At 35.7% G+C, this 26,475-nt stretch overlaps 1 protein-coding gene across 3 annotated transcripts in view; it reads left to right on the top strand.

Moving 5' to 3' along the window:
• Positions 1-26,475, top strand: part of CUL2 (cullin 2) — a 54,775-nt gene that overhangs the window by 13,159 nt on the left and 15,141 nt on the right. For 2 of the 3 annotated variants that reach the window (XM_010585364.1, XM_010585380.1), the window contains 13 exons: positions 6,202-6,307; positions 11,136-11,218; positions 13,985-14,071; positions 17,467-17,563; positions 17,656-17,766; positions 19,072-19,234; positions 20,401-20,525; positions 22,132-22,239; positions 24,484-24,543; positions 24,937-25,065; positions 25,170-25,256; positions 25,764-25,916; positions 26,319-26,396. In XM_010585364.1, coding sequence (XP_010583666.1) covers positions 6,202-6,307; positions 11,136-11,218; positions 13,985-14,071; positions 17,467-17,563; positions 17,656-17,766; positions 19,072-19,234; positions 20,401-20,525; positions 22,132-22,239; positions 24,484-24,543; positions 24,937-25,065; positions 25,170-25,256; positions 25,764-25,916; positions 26,319-26,396 — 1,387 coding nt within the window. The remainder of the gene's footprint in view (positions 1-6,201; positions 6,308-11,135; positions 11,219-13,984; positions 14,072-17,466; positions 17,564-17,655; positions 17,767-19,071; positions 19,235-20,400; positions 20,526-22,131; positions 22,240-24,483; positions 24,544-24,936; positions 25,066-25,169; positions 25,257-25,763; positions 25,917-26,318; positions 26,397-26,475) is intronic. The other variant, XM_010585372.1, reaches the window with a different exon arrangement.

The raw sequence follows: 26,475 nt of genomic DNA, 5'->3' as shown, positions 1-26,475 counted from the left end.
TTTTTGTTTTATTTTTAAACAAGCTAGAGCATTTTTTTCCAGTCAGTTATTATGCATACAAACCAACCTGTGCATATATATAAGTTCAGTAGAGTAGTATTCATATATCAGTGAAGCCAAGTTCTTAAACTCTGAAGTTAGTTATTTCATGCCAGCTCTGCCCATTCTAACTCTTCCTGCTTTACATATCATGTTTTGGTCCAAAAAATGTACTTGTTAGGTCTTCTCTTGGAAATAATTTCACCTCAAAGTTATATCTTTTTTTCTTGGTGTTGAAATTCTGAGTTTTGTCATATACTATCTTTTAAAGGTCGCTAAAGGGTATGACTTTGTGAAAGTATGATTTTTCTCTTAAATAATAAAATGTGCATTGTAATGGGAACTAAAAGGCCCTCTCATGAAGGCAAGAAATAATTCGGTGCTTGATTAGTAGAGTCATAATGACTTTCATGCATTGGAAACACTTCAAGTGTTAGGTCACTTTTTTGTTTTTTGAGAGAATATTTTGGGTGAAAGTACTTCTGAAGACCATAAGAAGATATTCTGGGTTTTATAAAGCAGTTGGAGTTCTTCTCTTACTTGCACACCTGCTCTCAAAAAAGCACCATAAATTAGTCAACTCCGTTGTATGCCAGGATCTAATTTGTATAATTTTTCCAGCAATGAAAACTGATTAATTTTTACTGCTAGTAATCTTAGTGTTATTTTTAAATGCAAGCCTATTTAAAGGAATCTATCTCTGCTTCTTAAACCTTCTACCCTGGTAGGTAATATTTGAATTACTACTGAAATGTGAGACACTACTTTTGAGCAAAATTAATAAAATGCAAGACCAATCATATGACTGGCAACGCAGTCAAATGTTTTCTTTCTTTGATGTTGATTTTGGTGTTTTGTTTTTTCACCCACCCCCCTGGGTGCATTTTGCTAGGAAAACAAATTTGGATTCAGTTTGAAAACTAAAATTCCATACACGCTTGACTAAACCAAGGTGATAAAACTGATGGAATAAAGAACACTTGATATTAAAGAAACTTCTTCAGTTATTGTTTTTGTTAGTTCTGATGATAAACATCATAGATAAAAACAATGCTGGGCATTGGGGCTTATCAGTGTCTTGGTGCTGTAACTGTTTTCACAGGTAATTGTTTTGTGTACCTTTATTTCAAGTAACTGGAGAGTTTTCTTATCCAGCAAATTGAAATTAATTTAAGTAATTTTTTTTTTAAAACAGCTGAAGTTTTAAAACTGGTTCATAATAAAATCCTGAAAGCTAGACACACATAATACAGCTTTTGCTTTGTTCTGGTTTGTCTTTTTTTTTTTACACTTGTAATAATACTAGCATAATAATGTATACTAATTTTTAGTTCTTTAGCCTAATCTTAGTTCTCTTTCTTTTTGTACTTTTATGTGAGACATCTTCCTTCCCCTTCAGGATTAAACTTCAGCCGGTTTTATTATGATATTATGATAGGAGTAATTTGTATTCTGATTCTAAGCATAATATCACAGTAACCTGTAATACAATTCAAAATCATTAATTCCAGCCCCCTTCTCATTTTTTAAGTGTTAAGAAGCTGCTGCTCTTAATCCTGCTTACTAATTATGTAACTTAATAAATATGGGGAAGATTTAAACAAACAAGAAGTGCCATCAACATTTGAAACCTAACATTAATGGTATTTTTCTATTGAAACTTCTTCCACTGAAGAGCTGCCTTCTTTGTAGGCTATAGCATTTGGTACCCCTGGGAGGTTTACTTCCACATCAGGTATTTATTATTGGTCTCATTATTTTGATATGGCCCTTGCATTCATAAAATTTTAGTATTTGCAGTGCTTTGTTGTAATGAAATGGCTTTCATTTATTAGCTAATCCTCCAATCGTGGTAGATTACTTTAACCCTATTTTACAGATCTATAAACCAGTGAATACTTCATCTGTGCTTAAAAGTGAATCAGAACAGATACTGGATTATGGAAATTTCCAGTGCTGAGCACTTGTATGTGTACACTACTAGACATGATAAAGCATTATGCTTGGATAAAGCACAGTGGTTCTGCTGCTTTTAGTATAGCTCTTGTGAAGTCACCATTGCATGCTTTCATTGAAACATTTTAAAAAAAAAAAGTAGATGTGAATAAACCTTTGAAGGTCATCCATTTCAACCTTATGCTCGGAGTAGGGCTAGCTTCACAGTTAAACCAGGTTGCCTAAGGCTTTGTTGAGTCAAATTCTGAGCTCCTTCAAGGACAGAGATTTTGTTGCCTTTATGAGCAGTCTGTTTTAGTGCTTGGTTACTCTAATTCTAAAAAATTTTCTTGTATGTCTGTTTGGAATTTGTCATGCTGCAACTTGTGTCCATTGCTTCTTGTCTTTTCTCCGTGCTCCTCTGAGAAGAGTTTATCTTCATCTTATGTATGTCTCATGCTCTGCATCCTAGCTGTTTCAGTGAGCTTTCTCTGGACTCCCTTCCATTTGTCCAGATCTCTTGTATTTGGGTACTCGAAACTGGTCATAATGTTCCAGGTACATCCTCACAAGTGCTGAGGGAACAATCACCTCCCTCGACTTGCTGGTACGCTCTTGCTAATGCGGCCAAGGAGGTGGTTGGCTCACTGTCAGCTCTGCAAGGCAAACTGCTAACTTAGTATCCACCCATGAGGAACAGTGTTCATAACTGGTCCCCAGCACTGCTGACCATATAAATGGACATGGAAATTATTGAAAGTATTAATACAGTTGCTAATTTCTATTATACAGTAATGTACCCATTTATAACTTTGTCATGTGATTGCATATGCATTCTGTAGCTTGCAAAGCAATATAATTGTGCAAGTGGTAGGTTAAAGAAAATCTTGAAAAACAAACTGAATACTTCTGAAAACTAATGGTAATAATTAGTCCTAGCTAATTAGTTACTTTTTTTTTTAATTGCCTGCTATACATCAGAACAGTGAATGATATTGCCATGTAGGGTCCGTATCCATTTCTCTGTCCATGAGCACTTGCAGTGGCCTGTGAAAATTGTTAGCAGGGTACTCTCGGTGCAACTTTCTGAAAGCAATTTCCTCAGCACTTGGTTAGGTTTATTCCTGTATACTGTTCTGCTAGACTCCTGTGCCATTTTGGGGATCAGTATAGCAGTCTGACTATGTGTGTGGAAGGGGGACGGGTGAAGAAAAGAGTTGTTGCTCAGAAGATTCTTTAGCTTTGGAGAGCTTTCAGAGGAGGAAAAGATTCTGAATAGAGGGCATCTACCCTTTTTGCTTAAAAAAAGTATGGTACTTCTAGAAATACATATAATCATGTCTGTTGTTTTGTGGTGTCATATCATGGATGGACAAAGACTTAAAGGAGGTAAATTCTTTAGGGTTTATCATGGAGAACATAAGAAAATAACTGGGAGCTGACTTGAGACAGGTACGCTCCTAGGTTTACTACCTTCAAGCTAAATTTTACCATGTCTGTTTTGCCAACACTAATATTTGTTTCTTACCTAGGAGTATGTAATTCAAACTACTAAAACCAAATAAAACATTAAAAGAAAAAAATACACATCTAATCCTTCTGACAAGGCTTTGCAAAGTCTGTCCCCCCAAGGACACTGCATGCTATTGAGATGTGGAAACATTGCTTTGGGAATGTGGCCACTGTGTCTGGAATAGTAATCTGTGCTTAGACTGTTGTCCTTTGTTGATCTAAAAGTACCAAATACATGAAAGCTAGCAGGTAACCTGTCCCAATAATTAGCTACCCTTCTAATTGTTAAATTAGTTTTTGCAGGGTATTTTTTGCTAAATTCCTTGTATCCTTTTATATATCCTTGTATAATATCCTTTTATTTTGCTGAATTACCAAGTCCTTTATATCTGAAGAAATTTGCCCACAAAAAAAAGTCATGTACCAGACATTTCCCAATATTGTCAGTTTAGATGGAACACTATCTTTCAGTATTCCACTGTAAAGTAGGTATTTGTTTTGAATGGGTCTTGTAGCACTCTTGTAAATTCCAAACTTTTAACTTCTTTCTGGAGTGGAAGCTTGGTGGGTGTATTTTGAGGTGTGGGTACCAAAAGGTATACTGCTTTGCTAATAACATGAAGGGAAACCTCCATTTTCTCATCTTGTCTGCCATTTTCCTCATCAGATAGTAAAGCATAAGCCTGCACAGCTGCACTCTCAAGTAATTGGGTGTGAGCTGTGTGATCAGGTGTTTCAAATTTTCACCTGAAAGTTTTATCTCAACAGTAGCAAGAGTCTGGACAATTTCTGGTATTATGAATGCATGCCCAATCCTTGTCCCCAGAGTAAATTACAGATGAACCTTATGGATTGTCTTTTAAAAGTAAGACATAGATGAAGTATTTGAAGTAGTTATTCAAGGTGAAAAAAGGTTTATGACTTCAGTGAAGTTGACTTGAGATTATACTGTTTTCATATCCTTTGCAGTTATTTGCTTGTGCTTTGTTCTGGAAGTTGATGGTAAAAATAGGTGAAGGGGAGAGGAAATGTGGGCAAATTTGGTTTTGGTTTTGAGGCAGAGTATGGTGACGCTCTTGCCATGAGTCATTCTGTCTGCCTGCTTCTTGCCACCCCCTTTTTGCTTGAATCACATAGGTCTTTGCAGGGCTACCTGTTATAGGTTAAACTTGTTTATTTACTTGTGGCTATGTTAGTTTTAAGACAGATCAATTGTCCAATCTGGATTTGTTGAAGAGAGAGGGTGTGAATGAGGAGAGCATAGGGCTTTCCTTTTTAGCAAGCTTAACAGGAAAAAGCAGAATGGCAGCTGCTGGCTTTGCTCACGTGGTGAGGGGCAGGAAATATCATCAAGGAGCGTGCCTGCTTAAGGCTTGTGTTCCAACTATTCTGGATGTCCACACAAGTTTTATATGAGATGACAGGCCTGTAGCCTTCTACACAGACTTGCATTTACAATTTATGATGGTTATTGGTGGTAGCAGAGGGCTTAAGTACTCTGTAAGACTCTGGAGTCTGAAAGTAGGTTAGGTCACTGTATTCCAGTTTGTCACCACTGCACTATCACAAGTCTTCATTCTTTGTACTCTGTGGTGTCCTAAATCCTTTCAAGTGCACAGGTTTCCATAGTGTGTTACTCCTTCTCTTCTTTGCCTGTCATTTGTCTTCCTGCTGAAAGTGTTCAGACGTCACTAGTCTGATGCAGCCTTTGAAGCCTGAATCTCCTGAAGTGCTTCAGTAATCTGGCTCTCTTCAGGGTCTGAAACTGGGCATCTCAAAACTGCTAGTTAGATTGGAATTTAAAAAAAAATAAAATTCTCAGTTACCTCATTTAAGCACTAACATAACAAATATTGTAAGGGTAGTTATGAAACATATTAGAAGTTTTTTCCCAGTTATCTGGGAAAGAGGAGAATGGTTCAATTTAAAAATGTTACTGTATTTCTTTTAAAGGGAATCCTGAGAATTAAAAGGGATGTTTTACCAGGTCTTGTGCAGAAATCATTTTCTATTATTTATAAAAACTATGCATATGATAGTACATACTAAATACTAAAATAAAATAAACTGTTTATAACATTTCTTCTTTATAACTGTTAATTAAAATAATTTCTACAAATTTTTCTCTTATCTTCAGAATTTGTAATAGAGCTGTTTGCTAGTTACCATGACCTGTGTAAGGGATCATAACTGACAAAAATTGGCCCTGTAAAAATTGACACTATTTTTGTGGTTTAGTCTGAGAAATGCAAAATAATAAACAGTACAGGTAGAAGAAAATACATTTTACTTAAAAGTACTAGATACTCAGGAACATTTTTCTAACATTAAAAATAAATAAATTACTGTCGCTCTAATACTAGTCAACTGCTCAGAATTTAGCAGTTATTTTGCATATACATGTATGAGTAATATGGCCATGTACATTGAAATGTTGGAGTCTTACACAAGTATATTGCAGACCAAGAAAATGCTGACAATGATGTATCAGGCTAGTGTTTGATATCTCAATTACTAATACTGTACTGTTTTACTATGATGCAAGATCTTTTAAATCAGTCATTTGTATTTTAAGAATTCCCTACCAATAGCAATGGCACTGGTTAAAAGAGGTTATCTTTTGTGATGTGGAAGACATTCCACAATTCCAAATTTATTAAAAAAAAAAAGTCTTAACTTTTGCCTGTTTTGATTAGAATATCTTTATTTCTATAGGTACCTCAACACACAGTTTATTAAGAAGAACAAATTGACTGAAGCTGATCTTCAGTATGGCTATGGAGGAGTGGATATGAATGAACCATTGATGGAAATAGGAGAGGTAGGTGTCTCTGAAAGTGGGAGTGGATATAAACTGTGCTCAGAAGCACTACAAGTTCAGCTTTGTCCTTCTAAATTTCAACTTCTCTGTGTCACAGAATCTGAATAGTTAAATATGGTAGAAGATGTAAGCAGTGAGCCTTTTGTAAAATGAGATTACAGTTTTGATGTAGCAAAATGTAGTGGCCTAGGGAAAAAAATAAGCAAATATGAAAACTATTGGAGAACTTCAGTTTACAATGTGATAATAGATACCACTTTGCAAAAAAAACCCAAACCGACCCAACAACTTTGGTTTATTAAGTGACACTACTATCTAGAAAATATTTTGAAGAAGCAGTACTTTTGGTTTTGGAAACCCTTGAAATACAACTTTTAGGCTTCTATTTCTTGATGTCACAAAGTATAACAGCTTTTTTTGAGATTAGTCTTCTGTGATACTGTACATCTTATTTTCTAATGCTAGCTGTTTTGTATTTCTGTTGTGGCAACTTGGATAGAGATTTTGAAAGAAAAAGTAGACATTCTGTGCACAGAAGTATGTATAGAGGGCTTATCTTTAAAAAAAAAAGTAATTTGGGGCAAACACAAGGGTGATTACACAGTTATTAATGTAAATTGGAGAGGCTGAGAGTAATTTTTAAATACCTATAAAATGAAAAAAATTGTCAGCAGCAGGACTACGTTCTGAGAGAACTACCCTGTACACTTCAGCTATGCAGAAGTGAAGTATGCATAATTTCTGTCACTTCATGGCTACTGCTACCATGAAATATAAGAAAGTAAAATTAAAAGATAATTTTACAGTAAAAAAAAAAACTTTCAAATTTTTCAAAACAAAGTGTTTCAGTACGTTTCTAAGAAGATTTTGAAAACATCTTTTAGTCTGAATCAGAAAAAAACCACAATCCTGAATACAGTTGAATAGAAGCCTTTCTTTGGAATGCTTGTTTGTGTATCTGTTTGCTTTGTGTCTATACATATACACACTGCTAGCTGGAGAATTCATTTTATTCTGTCATCATCTGTAGTGGTGTATTGGTTTTTTTCCTTTCCTCTACATTTGCCTTTTTCTCTAAAAGGGAAGTGAACACTAGTTCTCTTTTGGTTTTGAAAGCTAGAGAAAAAGCTTTTTTTTTTCTTAATGTCAGAACTTGATCTATCAGTGGTTACTGTTCTCGGTCTTTGATTTTGTTGTTTTAAGGAGGAGGTCTTTGCTGCCTTTAGTTATGAGTAAGGAGAGATTGTGATGCATGAAGAGGCATCTTTTGTGCTTCTGACCCAGCTACCCAGCTGTTGAAGACAGCACTGCAAGTTGAAATTGCTGATCCTCTGACAAGTTGGGGGTGGGTTGAAAAAAACACCAGAAACATGATCTACTTTAAGTCAAGTCAATGCAGGAAAGGAAATTCTTCTCTTGTCTACCTGTGCTGTCTCCAGTGCTTGCTAATCAGTGGCATCTGTAAAAGGCTTATCAGAGCTTGGAAGTGCATATTGCTGCACTGTTTGTGGTATCTTCAAAATTGCATAAATGTTATTTCTTATTTCCTCAGACTGAGATTTAGCCAAGTCTGTTCCCATGATTGTCGGAGGTAGTCCTTAGCTCTGTGTGAATGACTCTTAGTTCAGTTGCTTTGGGGGCTGGGAATAGGTCTGGGCTTGTTATTGGGGCTTGGTGATGGTGATGTATTTATGAATTCTTGCCCTGTTTCAATATGTTACTACTCCATTGTGAGGTATGACCCAAAGGATGGTTGTGGCAACTTTTGTCCATCGCTTTCTGCCCTAGTGTATGTTTAGTGAAGAAGAACAAACAGCAGACCTGATAATTCAGCTTTTTTTTGAGTATTCCATTTTCTTCATGTTTATGGAATTATAAGCAGGGCAGAAGAACAATGACACACACTTTTCTTCAAGCTTCCCAGCAGTTGTTCCTAGGATGGTACATCCCTAGCTCATCATTCAGGCAGGTTATGGGGAAGGTCAGGATTCTTAAACTGTAGCTGGCAGCCTTTGGCTTTTGATGAAGGTGTTTGGATGATGATGTCTGGAATTCTGCTAATGAGTTTTTCATTATCTCACTCCAAGACTCCTTCCATTTCTCTTTACCAAATAGTGTTTTTGTAATCTATAGTAGTGGAAGGTAAATTTTGGATCTTGAGGCAGTAAAGTTATTCTCTTCATTACTGGTGTAGGATTAGGTTTATGGCAGTTACTCCTTTGCCCTGAAAAGGAATGGAGACTTGAGTCCTACACTCAAGTAGTTTAATGCATTACATTGCAGCACTGTTTTTGGTGAATTCATTGCCGCAGAAATAAAAGTAGTTCGTATTCCTTGACCTACAAGGCACTCACCAAGTTTATCAAGTCTTTGTTTTGAAAGCATTTTCTCTTTTGTTATGGTTCCTGTTTAGGATTCTGTCTTTTATTCTTTGGATTGCACTAAGGGCTTTGACAAAAGTCTTTTAGTTGTTCATCACTTCAGAATAGAAGGAATTATCATTTATCCCTTTTTAGATGACTGTCCCTTATCTACTGAAGAGCAAACATGCTTATGATATATATAGTTCTTTTCAGTCTCAGCATGAAGTTACAGAAATAGTGCCCAGTATTTGTAGAAGCAGAGCTATACCCTCTATGTACTAAAGTTTCTGTCTCGGTGTCGTTCGTGTGTGCTAATGAAACTTTGGGACATTTTCAGTAATCTTAGAACAAGTACATGCTTGCTTAGTTGTTCTGGGGTGTATAACAGTAGGTACATGCAAGAGACTGGAGGTGCGTATGTGATGTGTATGGGCATGGCATTGAGCAGTTTATCATCCCGATAAGCGTTCCAGACATTCAGTAATTGTACTAGGAAAAATACAGGATGAGATCAGTTGATGAAGGTAGTCTGCCAGTGCTTGCAAGACTTTTTTTTTTTTTTTCCTGTCTGTGTGTTACAAATGGACGGTGGAGGATACTGCTTTTCTGAGTTGAGCTCCTATCACCAATTTCAGACTTCCAAGTTTTCAATGACTCTACAGGAGCCCTGAGCTAGCAGGTAGTTAAGATGTGCCTTCTGTTTTTTTCCCCCGTCATGGGGCAACAGATTCAGGAAAATGGACGAGACTGCCATGTTCTGTATCTAGGTGGAGAAATAAGATCAGTCCCTCTCTTCAAGGAGAAGACAGACCCTTGAACTTTAAGTTCCTGGATTGACCTGTCTGTAGTTTACTTGATGAGAAAATTCCAACAGGCAACTTGAAGCTGTTTCAGATTGGTAGATAATATGTGAGAGGGACCATGTTTCAGAGATCATATTGCAGAATTGAGTCACTGAGGTCATCCCCCTCACCTCATAGTCACAAAATGAGTCAGTCTTTTTTTTTTTTTTCCCCTCTCCAGAACTAGCTTCTTTCAGCATTCTCTGCTGGATGAGTTCCTGATGTCTTAGGGAAACTGTTTTCCTCTTAACTGTTCTACTAATACTGTCCACAAGGCAAGACAATGAAAATCACTCTTAAGGCAACTTTGATTTCAAAGCATTATTTGTCTGATTTATAAGCAAACCTTTACCTCTTCTTTGAACCTGCTTATAATGCAGCTTTACCTCCCAGACTTCTGTACCCTGTATTACAGCATAGGTGCTGGATAGCTGTGACAGAGCAAGTTCATTTGTCTCCTCTTTAAAAGGATGATTTATTTCACAAATTGGATCAGATTGGATACCTAGTTGATAAATAGATTCCTACTTTCAGTTAAGACATACCTTATCAATATTTTAATTTTTACAGCTAAGGACCTGTCAGTTGTGTCAAAGCTTTCTTAGCAGCCATATTCCCTCTGTCCTCAGTGATTCAGGGCATTTCATTTTTTTCCCAGCCTATTACTCACTGGTAGGTGTTTTTAGAGGTCTCAAATGTGTGTGGTTATTCCCCCCCCATTTGAGGGATCACATTATCCCCTTTGGGCTTTAAATCTGGTTTTGACTTACGTGTAAAAACTCCTTTGAATGCTTGTAGTTGTGTTTTTAAAAATGGTATGTTTTGGGAGCAATTACTTCACCCACAAGAGTTTGAGATATTTGAGTCCATTTGACTGATCCCTCTAATGATATATTAGGAATAGGGTGACCTATCCCTAATATGAAGAAGATTTGAATTCCATTTAAGTCAAATATTAGCTTGCCAGTGACTCTGCTCAAGCTGTACGCATCTTAGTTTGGACATGTTCTCTATGTGTTGGATATAAGGGTTCTGTATCTTTAAGTCTGACAAATCGGCCAAGAGACTTTCCCTTTTGTCAGTTGAGGCTTATTTTGCTATCGTTTTTAGAAATACTGGTGTCTGTACACATTCAAACACTTCAGATAGAAAGGAATCTTACTTACCTATTACTATGCAGATGTTTTGTTTGTATGTACACTTAAAACTTGCCCTCCTAACCAGCATGTTTAGGGTCCTTATGTGCATTTGAGAATCCTTGACAGACTGGAACCAAGGAACAAATCAGTCCTATTAGATGTGTAGGAAGCATGCGGGCTGGGAAGCATGCATTCAGACACTGTCTGGCTAGAAATTCTATGTCTGACACTGTTAGTGTACAGATCTGTGTCATATTCATCTGAATGCAGTCAGATGTTCTAGAAGAAAAATGATAATGTATTTATATATTGACAAATTGAGGGGGCGGGGGGCAAACAATAGAATTTAAAAAGGAGAAAGAAGAGGGCATCTAAAAATTTAACTTTTAAAATTCTGAATGGGGAATTGTGTCATCCTTGGTTTTGTTTTGGGGTGGGTTTTTTGTATTTTTTGTTGATATAAACTTGTATTGTGTCCTGACAGCTAGCTCTTGATATGTGGAGAAAATTAATGATTGAGCCACTGCAGTCCATCCTTATTCGGATGCTCCTCCGAGAAATAAAAAAGTGAGTGCTTGATTATTTTTTGCTTTTACACAACGTGGGGGTATTGCACTTTTTTACTTTGAGAAGTCTGGGGACTTTGACCAAATTCTTCTATGTTTTTTTTGAAAGTAGCTTCTTACCTGATTATGATGTTCTATCAGTTTTTCTCATTGTAGCTACAGATTTGTGGTTTGCATATGTGGAAGAAGACTTGTGAAAAGAAAACAGTTGATTCACTGTAATCTGAGGGTAGTGATCTTTTATGTTTCAGCAACCTTTCTTATCAATGGGATTGGGGAGTAGTTAGGGTAATTCCCCAGGTCTCATAGGATGCCTTTTGCCTTTTTCTCCACCTGAAGCTGACTGCTTCTGGCTTCTGTGCTCTCAGTAAAAATAAGGACCAGGACTTACGCAAGGATTTGCCGAAGCCAGAAAAGCTCATACTTTGTATGAGACCCAAAACAATTCTTGCTTATCTGCCAGGAAGACTAAGCTTCTGGGTTTCTGTTGTTCCAAGGAGTGACTTCACTTAACATTCTTGGTGCTTTACTTGAACAAAATGGAAATTTTTTTAAATTTTTTTTTTTTACTTTGAGGGAATTTATTATTTTATTTCTGAATATCTTTGTTACTTTTAAATGAAGACCCTGGTAGTTGCAGGACTTGGGGCTTTTTAAGTTTGGGGTTAAAACCTTTATGCTATTTAACTCCTAAAGGATCCTTATAATTATGAATAAACAGAAATGTTGAAATGTACTGCAGACCCTGTGTAGTTGTAAGTTCCATCAGTTTCTACACTTTTACCACTGTATAGGGTAGCTCTGGAGCTGCTTAATGACTAGGTTTTTTTAATGTGATTGCGTGCCTGACTCAAGTGACTCGGCTGGTGTAGGTAAACTGAAAGAGTGAGGTACTTTGGCTGATTGAGGTGCCTTGGACATGCACTTAGCCAAAAAGCATTAAAAAACTGATTTTAATATTATAATTTTATTTTTCCTTCCTGAATTAAATTTTTGATGACTAAGTAACTGACATGATGTCCCTCTCATGGTATTTCTGAAGCCACGAAGTATTTATTTGCTTTCAGTTGTTGAACCATGCTTCCTTTGTAACCTGTGCTAATACTGCTTTATCCATATGTTTACTATCACAATTTATTTTTACTAAATGAAGATTCCCTTATTCATGGTGAAGAAAATGCTTTGTTACATTAAGCACAGTGACACTGAAGAGTCTTTTTAGTCAATCTGTATATTTCACTGGTGGGTGGGACAGGAAATCTGTGTTAAAACCTTTCTCAACAGCCATCTGATGCCTCTTAAAAGTAATGGTATGTATTTACCTTGAGGCTGACTGCAAACCTCACAAGGGTATTTAGATCTAGACTCTCACTGGCTCCGTGTGGCGTTAGATCTTGAGACTGTAACAAGTTGATGTTCTTTGTTATTAAACCATTTGGAAAGTTTTAAATAAAACTTGAGTCATTGCCTCTAATTTGGGTCTGTATTTTTTTCCCCTCTGTTATTAATGATTCTGCTGTGTGATCTCAGAGAAGTTAATTCAACTCTGTTTCTCAAAATACACATCCAACAATTTGTATTAAGTTTGTTCCAGCCACTTTGTGATCTGCCTATCATGTAATGAACTATATAAGAGAGAACTTATTATAGCTGTCCATCATGGTATCATGAAATGTAGGGCTTGCTATGGGTATTCTGAGGATGGCCTTTGCATGTAACTGTAGGCTTTTTGCTGTTCTTTGCTATGATTCCAGTGGTCAATATGGTTTGTAAGAGACAATTTTAAAGACTTTGCTGCAAATAGCTGCTAAATGTCTTTTAGCATTGAGTTCAGCAATTCAGGGATTAAACAGTGTCTTTGAAGAAGTGGATATCAATAAGTTACACCTGTCAGAGGTACAAGAATATGCATGGGAAGTTTATTACCTAAAAAATTTAATAAAATTACTAATACATGTATATATTCAGAAACCCCTTCATTAGATGGCCCTCTTAAGTGTAGTACATAAGTGTGTGCATGGTTCAATTTATTAAAATGTTTTACAAAAAAATTAAAATTCAAATAGATGGGACAGTTGAACTTCTTATAACTGGAAGATTTTGCATAGTATGCAACAATATGTGGAATCGATAACATTGTAGTCAACTCGTTGCATATAAAAGTATGTTTATTACTATGCTGGCAAAGGTAGGGGGAGCAGAGGCACAAATTTTGCTGTCAGGTTTCATTTTATCAATGTATTTAATTGGAATTTTAAAAAAGACTTCTGACTAAAATCTTGAGCACATCTACTTTTTAGAAGCTATAAACTTGTGCAATACACTATATGTTAAAATTAACTAAACTTTTTTGGCACATGAAAAAGAAGTACAAGTAGTGACTTGTAGTTCAGCTGAACAAGATGGCTAAACTGATCTAAGAGTTTGCTGATGCCAAAAAGGAGCAGGCTGTGCTCTACTGTCTTTCTTGCGCTGAATTTGGTGCTCATCTAGTCCGTTAGTGAACCAACTCAACTGCTAATATGACAGAAAACCATCCTGGCTAATATTTCTCCGGATTGGCATCATGAGTCGGTTCAGCAAAGAATTAGATGAGTGCCAAAGCAATGCAAGAGGGATAGAGAGGCCTGTGGCTGAGCAAAGGGGAGCAGGATTACCCCCCATGAACAGCAGAGAATTGTTAAATCACTTAAGCCTGTCTTGTCTGACTGCACTCCTCTTAATACAGAGTTCTGAATATAACACACTTTCTTCCCCCTCCCTCTAGCCCAAGCCCTCCTCCTACAAGGCAAGCTGAATATCAACTTACGCATTTTTGTTTCAACACAACAGGAAGCCGACAAGATCTCAAATTGTGAGAAAATTCATCTATGAAATTCTTAAACAGAAATAATTTGGAAATTATTCAGGTGCTATCTCAAATGACAGTGTGATTAGTACGGACTAACGAGGAGAGGCTTCTCTACTAAAGATAACTAACACTTTCTAACTAACCGAACCTATTCCTGCCTAAGTTGATACATTATTTTTGTCATTTGTTTGAAAGGAAAGCTACTAGAAGTTAATAACTTCTTAAAAAGTGTTTGAAACAGCCTCTTTATTTCACAATGAATTCTGTAGTTAATTGGTCTGACACAGCAGAGCACTTCTTTTGAATGATGGAATCTTCTTTTAATGAATACAATATTTATTCTTGTACCTTAAACTTTAAATATGTTCTATGGGGCTATAGTAGTATACTGGACAATACATGTTAAACTTCCACTGTTAGCTTTAGTCTTAAGATAGGAACAAGAGGGAGTTAATATAAACCAGCACAAAGTCCTTGAGCTTGTGTTCTGTAGTTTTCTTCATTTCTTTTGAAAAAAAGAAACTCAGCAGCAGCAGAATTAGTGGAACTTGTGTTTCTAGTGCTTTATCTTTTTGTCTAGATGCCCCACCAAGCATCATCATTGCCTTCTACACTCCCAAGATGTCCAGTGACATCTCTGCTTCAAACTGTACAGCAGCAGCTCTGTAGCTGTATGCATCCATATTGCTTGCTGACTACTGCCAAGAAGGAAAAGATGCACTTAATAGACTTCCACCCTGGTGGGGTCACCAATTTCTCTCATTTTAGTGGGGCAAATACTCTTATTACTACAACTTTCATGAAAATCATCCTTGAAACTTCTGAAATGTCTGTCAAATTTTGTTGAAACTAGCCATTTGTGTTACAAATTCTTGGGAGTGGAGTGCCATTGGTGTAAATAACAACCTGAAGATGCTGCCAAAGTGGAAAGAATGATAGTTTTGTGACATATGCTGTTTATCTTGGAAATAGCGTAGCTTTTCAGATAGGTTCATGATGAAGTTCATAACACAGTTCTGTCAATAAATTTCATGACAACTTTGCTGTAAATGTATAATACTCACCCACTGAGGAAACCTATGTTAAGCTACTAAAAATTCTCTAAGTGTGGCATCTTGTATAAAAACAAACAAACGAACGAAAAAACCTTATGTGATCCTGGCAGTTGTTCCAAACGTTATTGCATTGGCAACTGCATCCTCGCTACCTCAGTATTCAGAAGTGGATTTAAATTTCTTTTTGTTGTGTACTACCAGCTACCCAGAAGGCAGGCAAGGCTGGTTCTATGTTGTGTTGTTTTCGTCTGTCGCCTTCGTGCCATCTGGCCTGCGCTTCGAAAGCCTGTCTCCTCCCTTACAGCTCTTTCACAGAGCATCTGCCTCCTGTACTTCTACAGCTTTTTCTTAATGATACGCTGACCTTCGAATCCCCTGGGCCTGACCTTTGCTGCTCCCTCTCCTCCCGTGTCTGTGTGGGCTAAGGTCTGTGAAGTGGCCTGTGAACCGAGCAGGGGGGAGCTGGGTCTTCATCTGTCACTACAGTAATGCTTCTTGTGTTTGTGTCACAAGACGCTGCCACAGTGTCACCGGTATCTTTCCAGGTCCAGAACCTGGCGTGCTAGAGGTGGACTGGACTGTCTCTTGACAGAGCCCTGCCTTGCAATATGCTCAACTTTTAGTTATGCAGCTTCCTGCACTCCATGACATGGTGCTATGTTCACAGGCTGCACGTGTCCTGCAGCTTACCGTGGTCCTGAGCCCCTCCGGGGTGCAGCTGGGTCCGAGCCCTGGTCTGGTGTTACAGTTCTTCCCTTCTGTGAGCTGCTGCTGCCTCTGCTGTCGTATAACCAGACCCAGCAGAGGGTTGTTGGCAAGAATGCATTACGTGTACCCAGATTTACTCCATTTACTCAGCTACCAGAACCAGAGGAAACCTTTCTGTCCCCCAGGGGAAAAAAAAATAATCAAACCATCCCTGCTGGAGCAGTTACCTGTTAGGTCAGCTCGCTTGTTACGGGTGACAAAGCTACAGAAACCATGCAGTGACTACTTGTAAGCTGTTAGAGAGCTAGTTCCTCCTACCCATTGTGAGCTTAAGTTTTCAGATCTTAGGACACAGTGGTATTTAGAAGCAATACACATAATTAACAGTGTTGTGAACATATGAATATGGTCTGGTGTATGTAATATGATGACTGCTGGTGCGGCTGTCCCGGTAAACTTCCCTAGCTTATGGGCATCCTCTGGAGCTTTTATCAATTCCAAACCAAAATGAATGAAATTAGCAAAATTATTCCTCCCCCATTCCACCCCAGCCTAGATGGGTATATGGTAATGTTTGGATCTGAGGTATTTTTGCTGGCTTTACTTTTTTTTTTTACGTTTTTATTTTTTTTAAATCACTCATGTAAATGACTCACCTATACCAACGTAAGTTTCTAGCAGAGAACTCATTTTGTCTTTTCAGTGTAATCTGGGTAAAGTAAAAGTTCTTATTCTATGTACATATATACTTGTATACATATGTATTAAAAAAAGGAAAACCTTTGAAATTACAATTGCTGATGCTTAAGTGTAAATATACTTTTATAAATCATATTTTAGTTCTGTTTAACACCTTTGGAGTTAAGGAATAGTTTTTACTTCTTTGTAAAGTGTATGTGAAAGATGGTCTTTTTTTAGAACAGTTCATGTTTTAAGAAAGTCTCTGCTGCTCTGAGTGTGGGTCTCTTATTCCCAGTCTTTGCAAAGGAGTGAACACTAATGTTTTTAGCATGCAAAACACTTGTTTTAATTCTGTTTTCAACTGAATGGGACTAAAAAATAATATTTTCTTCACTTGAACTTGCTCATTTGAAGCCAAGAACTTGACTGGAAAACATAAGGCTTTCCTTTTCCAAAGTATGATTAAAAATTGTGACAATGCGCCGTGTCTGTTATTTGTTCAACTTGACATCTACATGTTGCATAGTAGATATTCAGAAAAGAAAATAGCATGCTACTTGATGTGATGTTGGCAAAAATTATTTTTTGGGGCAGGGGCAGGAGTGTGAAAGTAGTCTATTTGATAAAGGCTACAGATATAAGACGGAACTTACTGTAACTTTTAAAGTACTTGCTTAGAATATGTAATTTGGAATACTTACATCCTTAGCAAACACTTGGAAATTTCATGACCTGCAAATGCTTTTGAATAGTTTATGAATTGTTATTTCAACAATTTAAATGTATGGGAGAGAAAGAAAAGTACATTTTAATTTTAAGATTAATCTTCATTTTGCCAATTTAAGCAGAGGAATTTACTGGAAAATGTTTTCATCCAATATTATTTCATTCGACTATCAGATGAGTTACACTAGATAGCTACATTCTCATGAATGTTTGCTTTGCCTATTTCAGTGATCGCTGTGGAGAAGACCCAAACCAGAAAGTAATCCATGGGGTTATTAACTCCTTTGTTCATGTTGAACAGTATAAGAAAAAATTCCCCCTAAAGGTAGATACACATTTCTGATTCATGTTTTTAATTTTGAATGTTAAACTAGTATATGTGTTATTTGTCCTTTAAAAAAAAATTCTCCCTTTTAGTTTTATCAGGAAATTTTTGAGTGTCCTTTTCTGAATGAAACAGGGGAGTATTATAAACAAGAAGCTTCAAATTTATTGCAAGAGTCAAATTGCTCACAATACATGGAGAAGGTAAGAGATTCTTCTGTACACATGCAATAACTAAAATCTAATACTATCAATTTACTGATAATTGTAATACATGTTTTCCTATACTGTTCCCATGGTTGTTCTTTGTTGTATGCTTTCATGCGGTTTAAACTATGCTTTTTGGTGTCATGGTTAGTCTGAATACAAACTACAAACCTTGCCCATGGGTGGACCATCAGCTTCAAAGGGTTTCATAATAAATGATAAATCAATTGCATGAAAAGTAAAAAAAAAAAAAAAAAAAAGTAAAAGAAGAAAAAAAGACAAATACCAAAACACGTATCAGGTTGATCAGTATTGCTTCCTCACTTCCTTGTTTTCCTTCTGTTTGTAGTAGCATAAGATGAGTTTTAACAATACAATGGTTAGAGAAGACTATATGGTAGAGTTGTTACAGAGCATTGTTAAAAATTACATATTCTGAGGTGGATTTTCTTTTGTTTTGCTTTGTGGTGTGTGAAGTCAGGTTGTGGTTAAATTACTTGTAATTCTTAAACCTTGCTTGATAAAGCAAAGATTAATACAAGATTAGGATCAGTCCTCAGTGCTGTACTGTCCACGCTAAAAAGATAGAAGAGTTGAGGAGAAGGCGGTGAGATTGCTTTTAAATAATGAGCATAAGCTAACAGTTGCACACGTGAGATGAAATTCAGGGACAGGCTAAGACTTCAATTAAACCAAAACAAATGCAGATTAATTTTGTCTATCATTAGCAGTCTGCTGCTGCACTACTATCCCTAGGGTCACCTCATATTCACTGGTTATAAGGACTTTTATGTCAGTATTCATATGACTGACTTTATGATAATGCCTATTTCCTTCATTGAAGTTATAAAGAGAGTTTTTATTAATAGCTCAGATGTACTCCCATACCTTTTGAGCAGATGTTTACGTACAAGCACATGGGTTTGGAACAGTGAAGTGATTCTTATATAATTAGGTGTTGTGGTAAAACTTTCTCAGAAGGAATAAGAAGTATGGTAGGAGAAATTGGGGAAGACTGGTCACATAATTGAAGGGAAGAAGAAATTTTGAGAACTACCAAGTGCTATTAGATATCTAGTAGTGACTGAGCCTAGTCAGTACTCGGAGTAGAAGATTATATTAATTTAGTAAGAGCCTGATTCAAAAGAGCAAATTTAATTTTTCAGCATCCCAGACAAGTTCTTTTTTAACTTTGTTACTTACTCATGTCTCTCGTTCTACATACATATACTGTTGTATATTCGCGGTTCTATAATGGTTGTTAGTATTTCATCAGCTCTCACTGTAAAAACTTGTCTGTAGGTTTTAGGTAGGTTAAAAGATGAAGAAATGCGGTGTCGGAAATACTTGCATCCCAGCTCATATGGCAAAGTGATTCATGAATGCCAACAGAGAATGGTAGCTGATCACTTACAGTTTCTGCATGCAGAATGTCACAATATTATCAGACAAGAGAAAAGAAGTGGTAAGTCTCAATGGTCACAAAAAGCATGAAGTGGTTTTTGTTGTATTCATTTAGCATTACAATTTACTGTCTTTATTCAATGACCTTCTATGCACTTCAGCATTTTCAACTAATACATGTTGCTCATCTAGAAAGCCCAATTAAACCCTGAATGACATTTTTCTTTGACCATGTAATTCATTTTCATTCTTCCAAATATATAGTCAAAACCTTCTTTTTACTGTTAACAATTCTTCTTTCAGCCAATACTCTTTCTCTTTCCTTGTCTTAGCTTAAAAACACACTGAAGTCCTGTGTCCTGTAGAATTGATCATATTCTATGCTTGTGTTTTCATTTGTAAACCAATGGCTCTGTCTTTACAGATTTCTTCATCATCATTTGACAGGTCAGGATTACAAAATATTTTGGCTTCTTTTCACAGCCACTTTTTATTGTCCTGAATCTTTCGTGACCTCTCTTCCCAAATTTTTTTTACAGAAGCAGATGTTCTTATAGTTATATTCCCTGCCTGACTAAAAAAATTATACTTCCTGATGACTACATGCCTCTTACCCTTGAAAGAGTGCTTATTCTTGCATGGAAGATGGTATCTATTATGTGAAACAAATTATTTTTCACAGTCAAACTTAAATTGTATCTAATAGTGTTCAGTTTTCAGAGTTTTGCAAATTTGGTCAGAGCTTGGATCCTTTTGTTGCAAAAAAAACCCCAAAACCATAAAAATTGCAGTTGCTTATTTACAGCTTTTCTAACCTGAGAAAAATTTCAAGCCACCACTGGAGGAAAACAAAAAGTCAAGAAGATACCTAAACTGATTTTAGTCAGCTGCTGCTAAGGGAAATTTAGGGAGGCCAAGGATTAAAATAAACTGACACAATACTTTTCCATACTAGCCCACCTCTCCTCTCGGAGTCTCTCCTAAATAAGAAATATTGGAAGAGTGAGGTAGTCACAATGGCAGTGCTCAGTAAATACTGCTATTAGCCCTACTCTTTCCTCTTTTTCTTTTGTCAGTGATCCAGTGTATGTTGAATTTTTTTTTTTTTTCAAAACAGTTGGTCTTGTTTCGGTCTTTGAAAAGTTCTGTGTGAAATTATGATACTATATTAAGTGTTGATTTTTAGCGTTTCTAAGCATATTCTATAAAAATGTATCTCTGTTACAGACATGGCAAATATGTATACTCTACTTCGTGCTGTGTCAAGTGGTTTACCTCATATGATTCAGGAACTACAAAACCATATCCATGATGAGGGCCTTAGAGCAACCAGCAATCTTTCTCAGGAAAATGTGAGTTTCCTCAGGCAGCTGAAATTACCTATTTGATTAACATTCCTGATGAAATGTTTACCCTTTTCTTTTTTACTCTATTCTGTTTTTTTAATTTTGTCTATATGAAATTGGTTTGGAACATTACAGATAAATTGTAACTTCTAATCAGCACGCTTAGCTGTGCAACACATATCTATCCTGAGAGTTGATTGTTGTGATCTAACCAGAAACAACTACAGCTAGATATTTCTCATTGTTGTTTGTTTAATGCTGTCATGGCAAGTAGGTCCTTTTGTTCCATGTATGTATTTTTTTCCTGAATTTCTCTAAGTCAGTAGCATTTGCTGTTCTGGTACATTAGGAACCAATGATTCCTTTTAGTTTAATTATATGTTATTTGTAAGGACTTGACATTCTGTCCTGATTTCAGTGTGGTTTTTTCACTAATAGCTTTGTAGTCTCATATTTTCATGTAATTTCTGAAAATACTGTAGCTTAATTATTTTATTAAAGTGTGTTAAACTTTTTTCAGTTCATATGTATTTAAATTAATCAATTCCATTTTTGTTCCTCTAGCATTGCTGTACAGAAACAAACAAACAAGCTTTTATTTGGCATTATATTTGTACATGTATACATCTTGCTATCTAGATGTGTGCTCACTTTAGGATGGTGACTTTAGCCATCCAGTGTTTCTGTCTATAATAATACATAGACACCAACTGTTGTAAATTCACTCTTTTATTGACTGCACAGGAGTGCTTACTCTTCCGTAACTCCTGCGTGCATACTGAAAATGGGCTGAAGTCTTCAGTAGTACAGTTTGCTTTCAAAGTATTTATAAGTTTGTTGAGCTTATTCTTTCAAACTAGTAGTGTCTACACAGGGAAGTGAATGCAGAGCCATGAGGGTGATGAAAATTCACAACCCTACATAGATAAATTCAAAATGTGAAATACTTGCTCCACTGTGTGGATTAAGTACTTTGTCATCAAAACATTTTTACTGCGTAACCTGGAATGCACTTCAGGAGCTGTGATGCAGCCAGTGCATTGCACACTGTTGCATTACTGCATGCCAGTTTGTCTACAAAAGGACTTCTCTAATTCATTTTAGTCATTTCTGTACAAAATGTTATGCTGAAATGTGGTGCACTACATTTGATCACTAACTGTCCTATGCAGGAGAATTCAAAGGGTTTATCTGGATTTTCACTCTTTGAAGTCAGTGTGTAGGAGAAGCAGCAGCTTACTTATTTCAGTAGCTTATTGGCTTGATTGCTGTATTTACATGTTAGCACTAATGATTTTTGAAAGGGCTAATAAAGGATTTTAGGATACGAGAGAAAAGATTAGATAGACAGCATGAGAGGAGTATAAACTCAAGTGTCTGTTTGATTGCAGGACTGTAAATGTAGCCATAGACTATTTCCAAAACATGCTGAAACACAGTAGTGTAAGAGTACAATACAGAATCAATCCTCTCAAAGACTTAATCACTATGATTTTAACTTTTATCAAAAAGAATAATTAGGAAAAAATGTACAACTTATGTAGCTATGTCTGTGTGTAGATAGTACTACTTTCCTCATTAACTTGCTTTCTGTTTTATCTACCTTTTTTAGATGCCAACTCAGTTTGTGGAGTCAGTTTTGGAGGTACATAGTAAATTTGTTCAACTCATCAACACTGTTTTGAATGGTGATCAACACTTTATGAGTGCTCTTGACAAGGTAACTTTTACTTAAGTAAAAAAAGCATTGGAAGACAAAATGTGGGACCGTGTTTCAGGTTGACAAAATTCTTCAGGGCATCAACATATGTTCAAAGATAGAGTTCTTGTGCAGTTTTTCTAGTTTAGAAATGCAGTGAAACAAAAGACAGTCCAGTGTTAGAGGAAAAGATATGTACAAAGGAAACCACTTTAATACTTAAATGTTTTTCCTGAAAGAAAGACCTTTCTTTTCATCATAATTCAAAACACAAAGAGGAGTTGACACATTTAATGTAAATTTAAGGGCAGATGATAAATAGAGAAATTGTGGGTTTGTGGAAGTTTGGTAACTCTGACATGCATTTGAACATGAATTTACTTGCTGCCATAATGTTTAAACTCTGATTGCTGATAGTATTACTTACATAGAAGCTTTGTTTAGATTTTTCAAGTTGACTACAGAAAATATCTGGAAAGTTACATTACTCATTACGTCAATCACTGTCACAACAGCTAACTTTTTCCAGGAGAGAACTGCACTTGAAGTTAAATAAGCCTGTTTAGGGAAAGAGACTTGCTGCTCTTTTCTTTGAAATGCATAGCCATGAAGGGATTTAAGATAACAGTTCTAATTGCTATAAATTTAATGATGATAATAATAATAACAACAACAGCAACAACAACAACTAACTTTATTATTATTATTATTGTTATTATTATTACTAAATTCTGCAAAACGTGCCTGGGCTCTTGAGGGATTAGGTGACTCCTCCTAAAAAAAAAAAAAAAGGACATTTTATCTAATCCATTTGTTAATTTCTCACTCTTTCCCATATATCCTTGTATCTTTTTACTAGAGAGTGCACTTAACTACTTTCCTATCTATAATTTCCTGTCATAGAATGCATGCATACGTTTCATTGCTCTTTTGTGGTGTTTACAGTAATTGTAGTTTGTAGTTAGGGTCATAGTCTAAGCTTTGACAATTTTCAGCCAAGGTTAATCTGGAAAGACATAGTGATGAAGATACCAGTAATAATATCAATAGTAGTTACTCATCTGTACTCGTGACATTGAGAAAATAATTATTTAGTGTTTTAAAACAAATACTTATTTCAGTACCTTAATACATTTCTGTCTCAATTGCAATTAATGTCCTGTACCAGAAGGTGGAGTAATAATGAGATTGACAACTACATCTGCTGGCACATAGACAATGTACTTTTTCCTTAAATACATCAGTTCTTCACTTCAGCATTCTTTATTACAATAAATATTTAAAATCTTAATCCCTCGTCAATTTTTCATGGTAGATATCAAAACTGCCATTGTTGCCTCTGGTATTACTTTAAAAGAGTCCTCTAAGCTTCAAAGAGTTTCATATTTCTTGTCAAGCCATGCATTCCTTTCTCACAGGGATTCTAGGGCCCTGTTATCAAATATTGGAAAGTTGAGGCATTGTATGAAAGAGTTGCTTGTTATTTCTTCCTTATAATAATAACAATAATAACGTTTTCCTTCCATAGAACTATCATTCCTAGGAACTATGGTCATGCAATATTTTTGGTTCAGTATTAGTTTAAAATGTTAATTTAAATGTGATAATGTAGTTTAGAAACTAATCTTCGTGATTCTGATATCTTTGTTTACAATTCTAAACTGCCATTATCTCCTTCCTTTTCTTTTTCATCATATTCAGGTTTTGTTCAGGTACCATATTTTTTGTACTGCATTGCTTTGAATTTCCACTTTCAACAATATTTTTTTCTTGTCTTTAGTCTATCAAAAAATCCAACAACCAAAAGATCGTTCCTTTCTTACTGTTGTGAGCACACCATGTATGTTTTTCAGCTCAAGATACATGCTGCTGATGTGCTGCTGCTCAAATCTGCTTTATCTGCAATTATTCCCCAGTTTCTTTCCATCCATACTTTTGGACCATACATATTGCTGTATACCAAAATCTTCATACTTTTAAGTTTCTAATCAGAACTTAATTTGTTCTCCTGCTTTTTGCAATTAACTTCTATTCCTCTACTCTTTCCACTTTTACTTAAATCTCAACTTAAAAATGTTCAACACGCAAATTCTCACAGAGCAGTAATTAAAGCCCTTTTATTCATTGTTTCTTTTTTGATCCCCTTTTGTGTAGTTCAGTTTCGTAGGGTCTTGGATGGTCTTTGCCCTGAACATGTTTTTGATTTCTTCAAATTTCATAAAAGTTTTAAGTTAGTTACATTTCTTTCTCTATGTTCCTGTTTAGGCTTTGACATCAGTAGTTAACTATAGGGAGCCCAAGTCGATCTGCAAAGCACCTGAGTTGGTAAGTGATGTATATTATTGTAGAAAGTAGTAATACTTTTTTATAACTGTCAAATGAATTGGCATAGGGTCCATCACATGATTATCCATTTCTCACACTGAGTTAGCCTCAGGTGTGTATTTCAGTAGTAATAAATAACTTAAGCTGCACACACATTTTGTGGGTGTTCAAAATCGGTGCAGTTGTAATTTTTCATAAAGAATTTGTATTTTCTTTGGATGTAGTATGTATTGTTTACCTATGAATAGAGCCCTTGTAACAGAACATAAGACTGCAGACTGTGACTTACTTCATGCTTTAACATTTGTGTAGAAGTTTGGAATACCTTGGCATACATTTGTTCTCAAGCTTGACAAGTAGGTTTGGATTTGTTTTTTCTTTTTTTAACTTGAGCTGGCCAAGTACTGTGACAACTTGCTGAAGAAATCAGCAAAAGGAATGACAGAGAACGAAGTAGAAGACAAACTTACAAGTTTCATTACTGTTTTCAAATACATTGATGACAAAGACGTATTCCAAAAGGTAACTTTTGATATTCAATAAATGTTAAAATGTTACATTTAAAGTATACTTGAAGAACGTGGTTATGCTTTTAAAAATCCTCATATCTGATTTTTTTTATGCAGTTCTATGCCAGAATGTTGGCAAAAAGATTAATTCATGGTTTGTCTATGTCTATGGATTCTGAAGAAGCCATGATTAATAAACTAAAGGTAATGTAATATTCTTCTAATGCAGAATAAACAGGACTATGTAATGTTGAGAGGGAGCAGCAGAGGGTGCTAGAGATAACTTGGCAATCAGATCCTGTTTCCAATAGCTGAAAGGAAAAACTAATTTCTTAGTAGTCTATGAAAGCTATATGGCCAAGTATCACCTGGGCATTTGAGATTTTTATGAACTTTTGGGTAGTTTTATTAAGTGTGTTCAAATAATTCATATTTACATTCTAAAAGTACCAAGGACTTTCATAAACTAGCTCTATCTTTCAATTTTATAAAATAACATTGTTCATACAAATCAATGTATAGAAAGTGAAACTAAGATAAGTGTGATAATTTTCTTTTATAATGTTTGTTTTCTGTTGTAACTAGTGTTCTCTGTAAAAATTATAACAACGCTTCTGCTGACTAGATTTTCATACTTCAGTAGTGAATGTGCGTAATTTATATAATAAGTACTGTTTTCACTGTGAAACCTGTTACAATATTTCTTCACAGCAAGCCTGTGGTTATGAATTTACCAGCAAGCTCCATCGAATGTATACAGACATGAGTGTTAGTGCTGATCTCAACAATAAATTCAACAACTTTATCAAAAACCAGGACACGATTATAGATTTGGGAATTAGTTTTCAGATATATGTTCTACAGGTACTAATGTATGTTTATTACTATTGAGTTATTTGTACTTAATTAATTTTTATGGTTTGATAACAAGTGAACAATTTTTCTAACTATGAATACTTCTCATATGGAAACTTATACCTTGTGATCATTATGGAATAATTTAGTTTCCTTGTGTTTCTTTTTAAAATTAACCCACTAGCACACTAAACAATAGTGATGTAAAATGCCTTGTGTTCTTGTCTTGAATTGATACCTCAGTGAGTTATGCATAATTAGCAGTAAAAAATGAGCAGTAAAACTTCTGGTGTAAATTGAATGTCTTATGGCATAGTAGACACTGTAGCTCTGTTTAATAGTGTTATTTTTTCTTAATATATATATGTTGTATGAAAATGTTCATGCTTTTATTTTTCCTGATACCTTTAGGCTGGTGCATGGCCTCTAACTCAGGCTCCTTCTTCTACATTTGCAATTCCTCAGGAACTGGAAAAAAGTGTACAGATGGTAGGTTAGTAGGAAGCTTCTTGTAAACATGTGGAAATTGTAAAACAACTCCAAATAAAAGATCATCACTCTAACAGAG

This window comes from Haliaeetus leucocephalus, unplaced genomic scaffold (genome assembly GCF_000737465.1).
Source record: "Haliaeetus leucocephalus isolate CR32 unplaced genomic scaffold, Haliaeetus_leucocephalus-4.0 Scaffold0, whole genome shotgun sequence".
In the NCBI taxonomy this organism is placed as follows: Eukaryota; Metazoa; Chordata; class Aves; order Accipitriformes; family Accipitridae; genus Haliaeetus; species Haliaeetus leucocephalus.
Note: the sequence above shows the minus strand (reverse complement) of the source record. Positions and strands in the feature narration are given on the sequence as shown.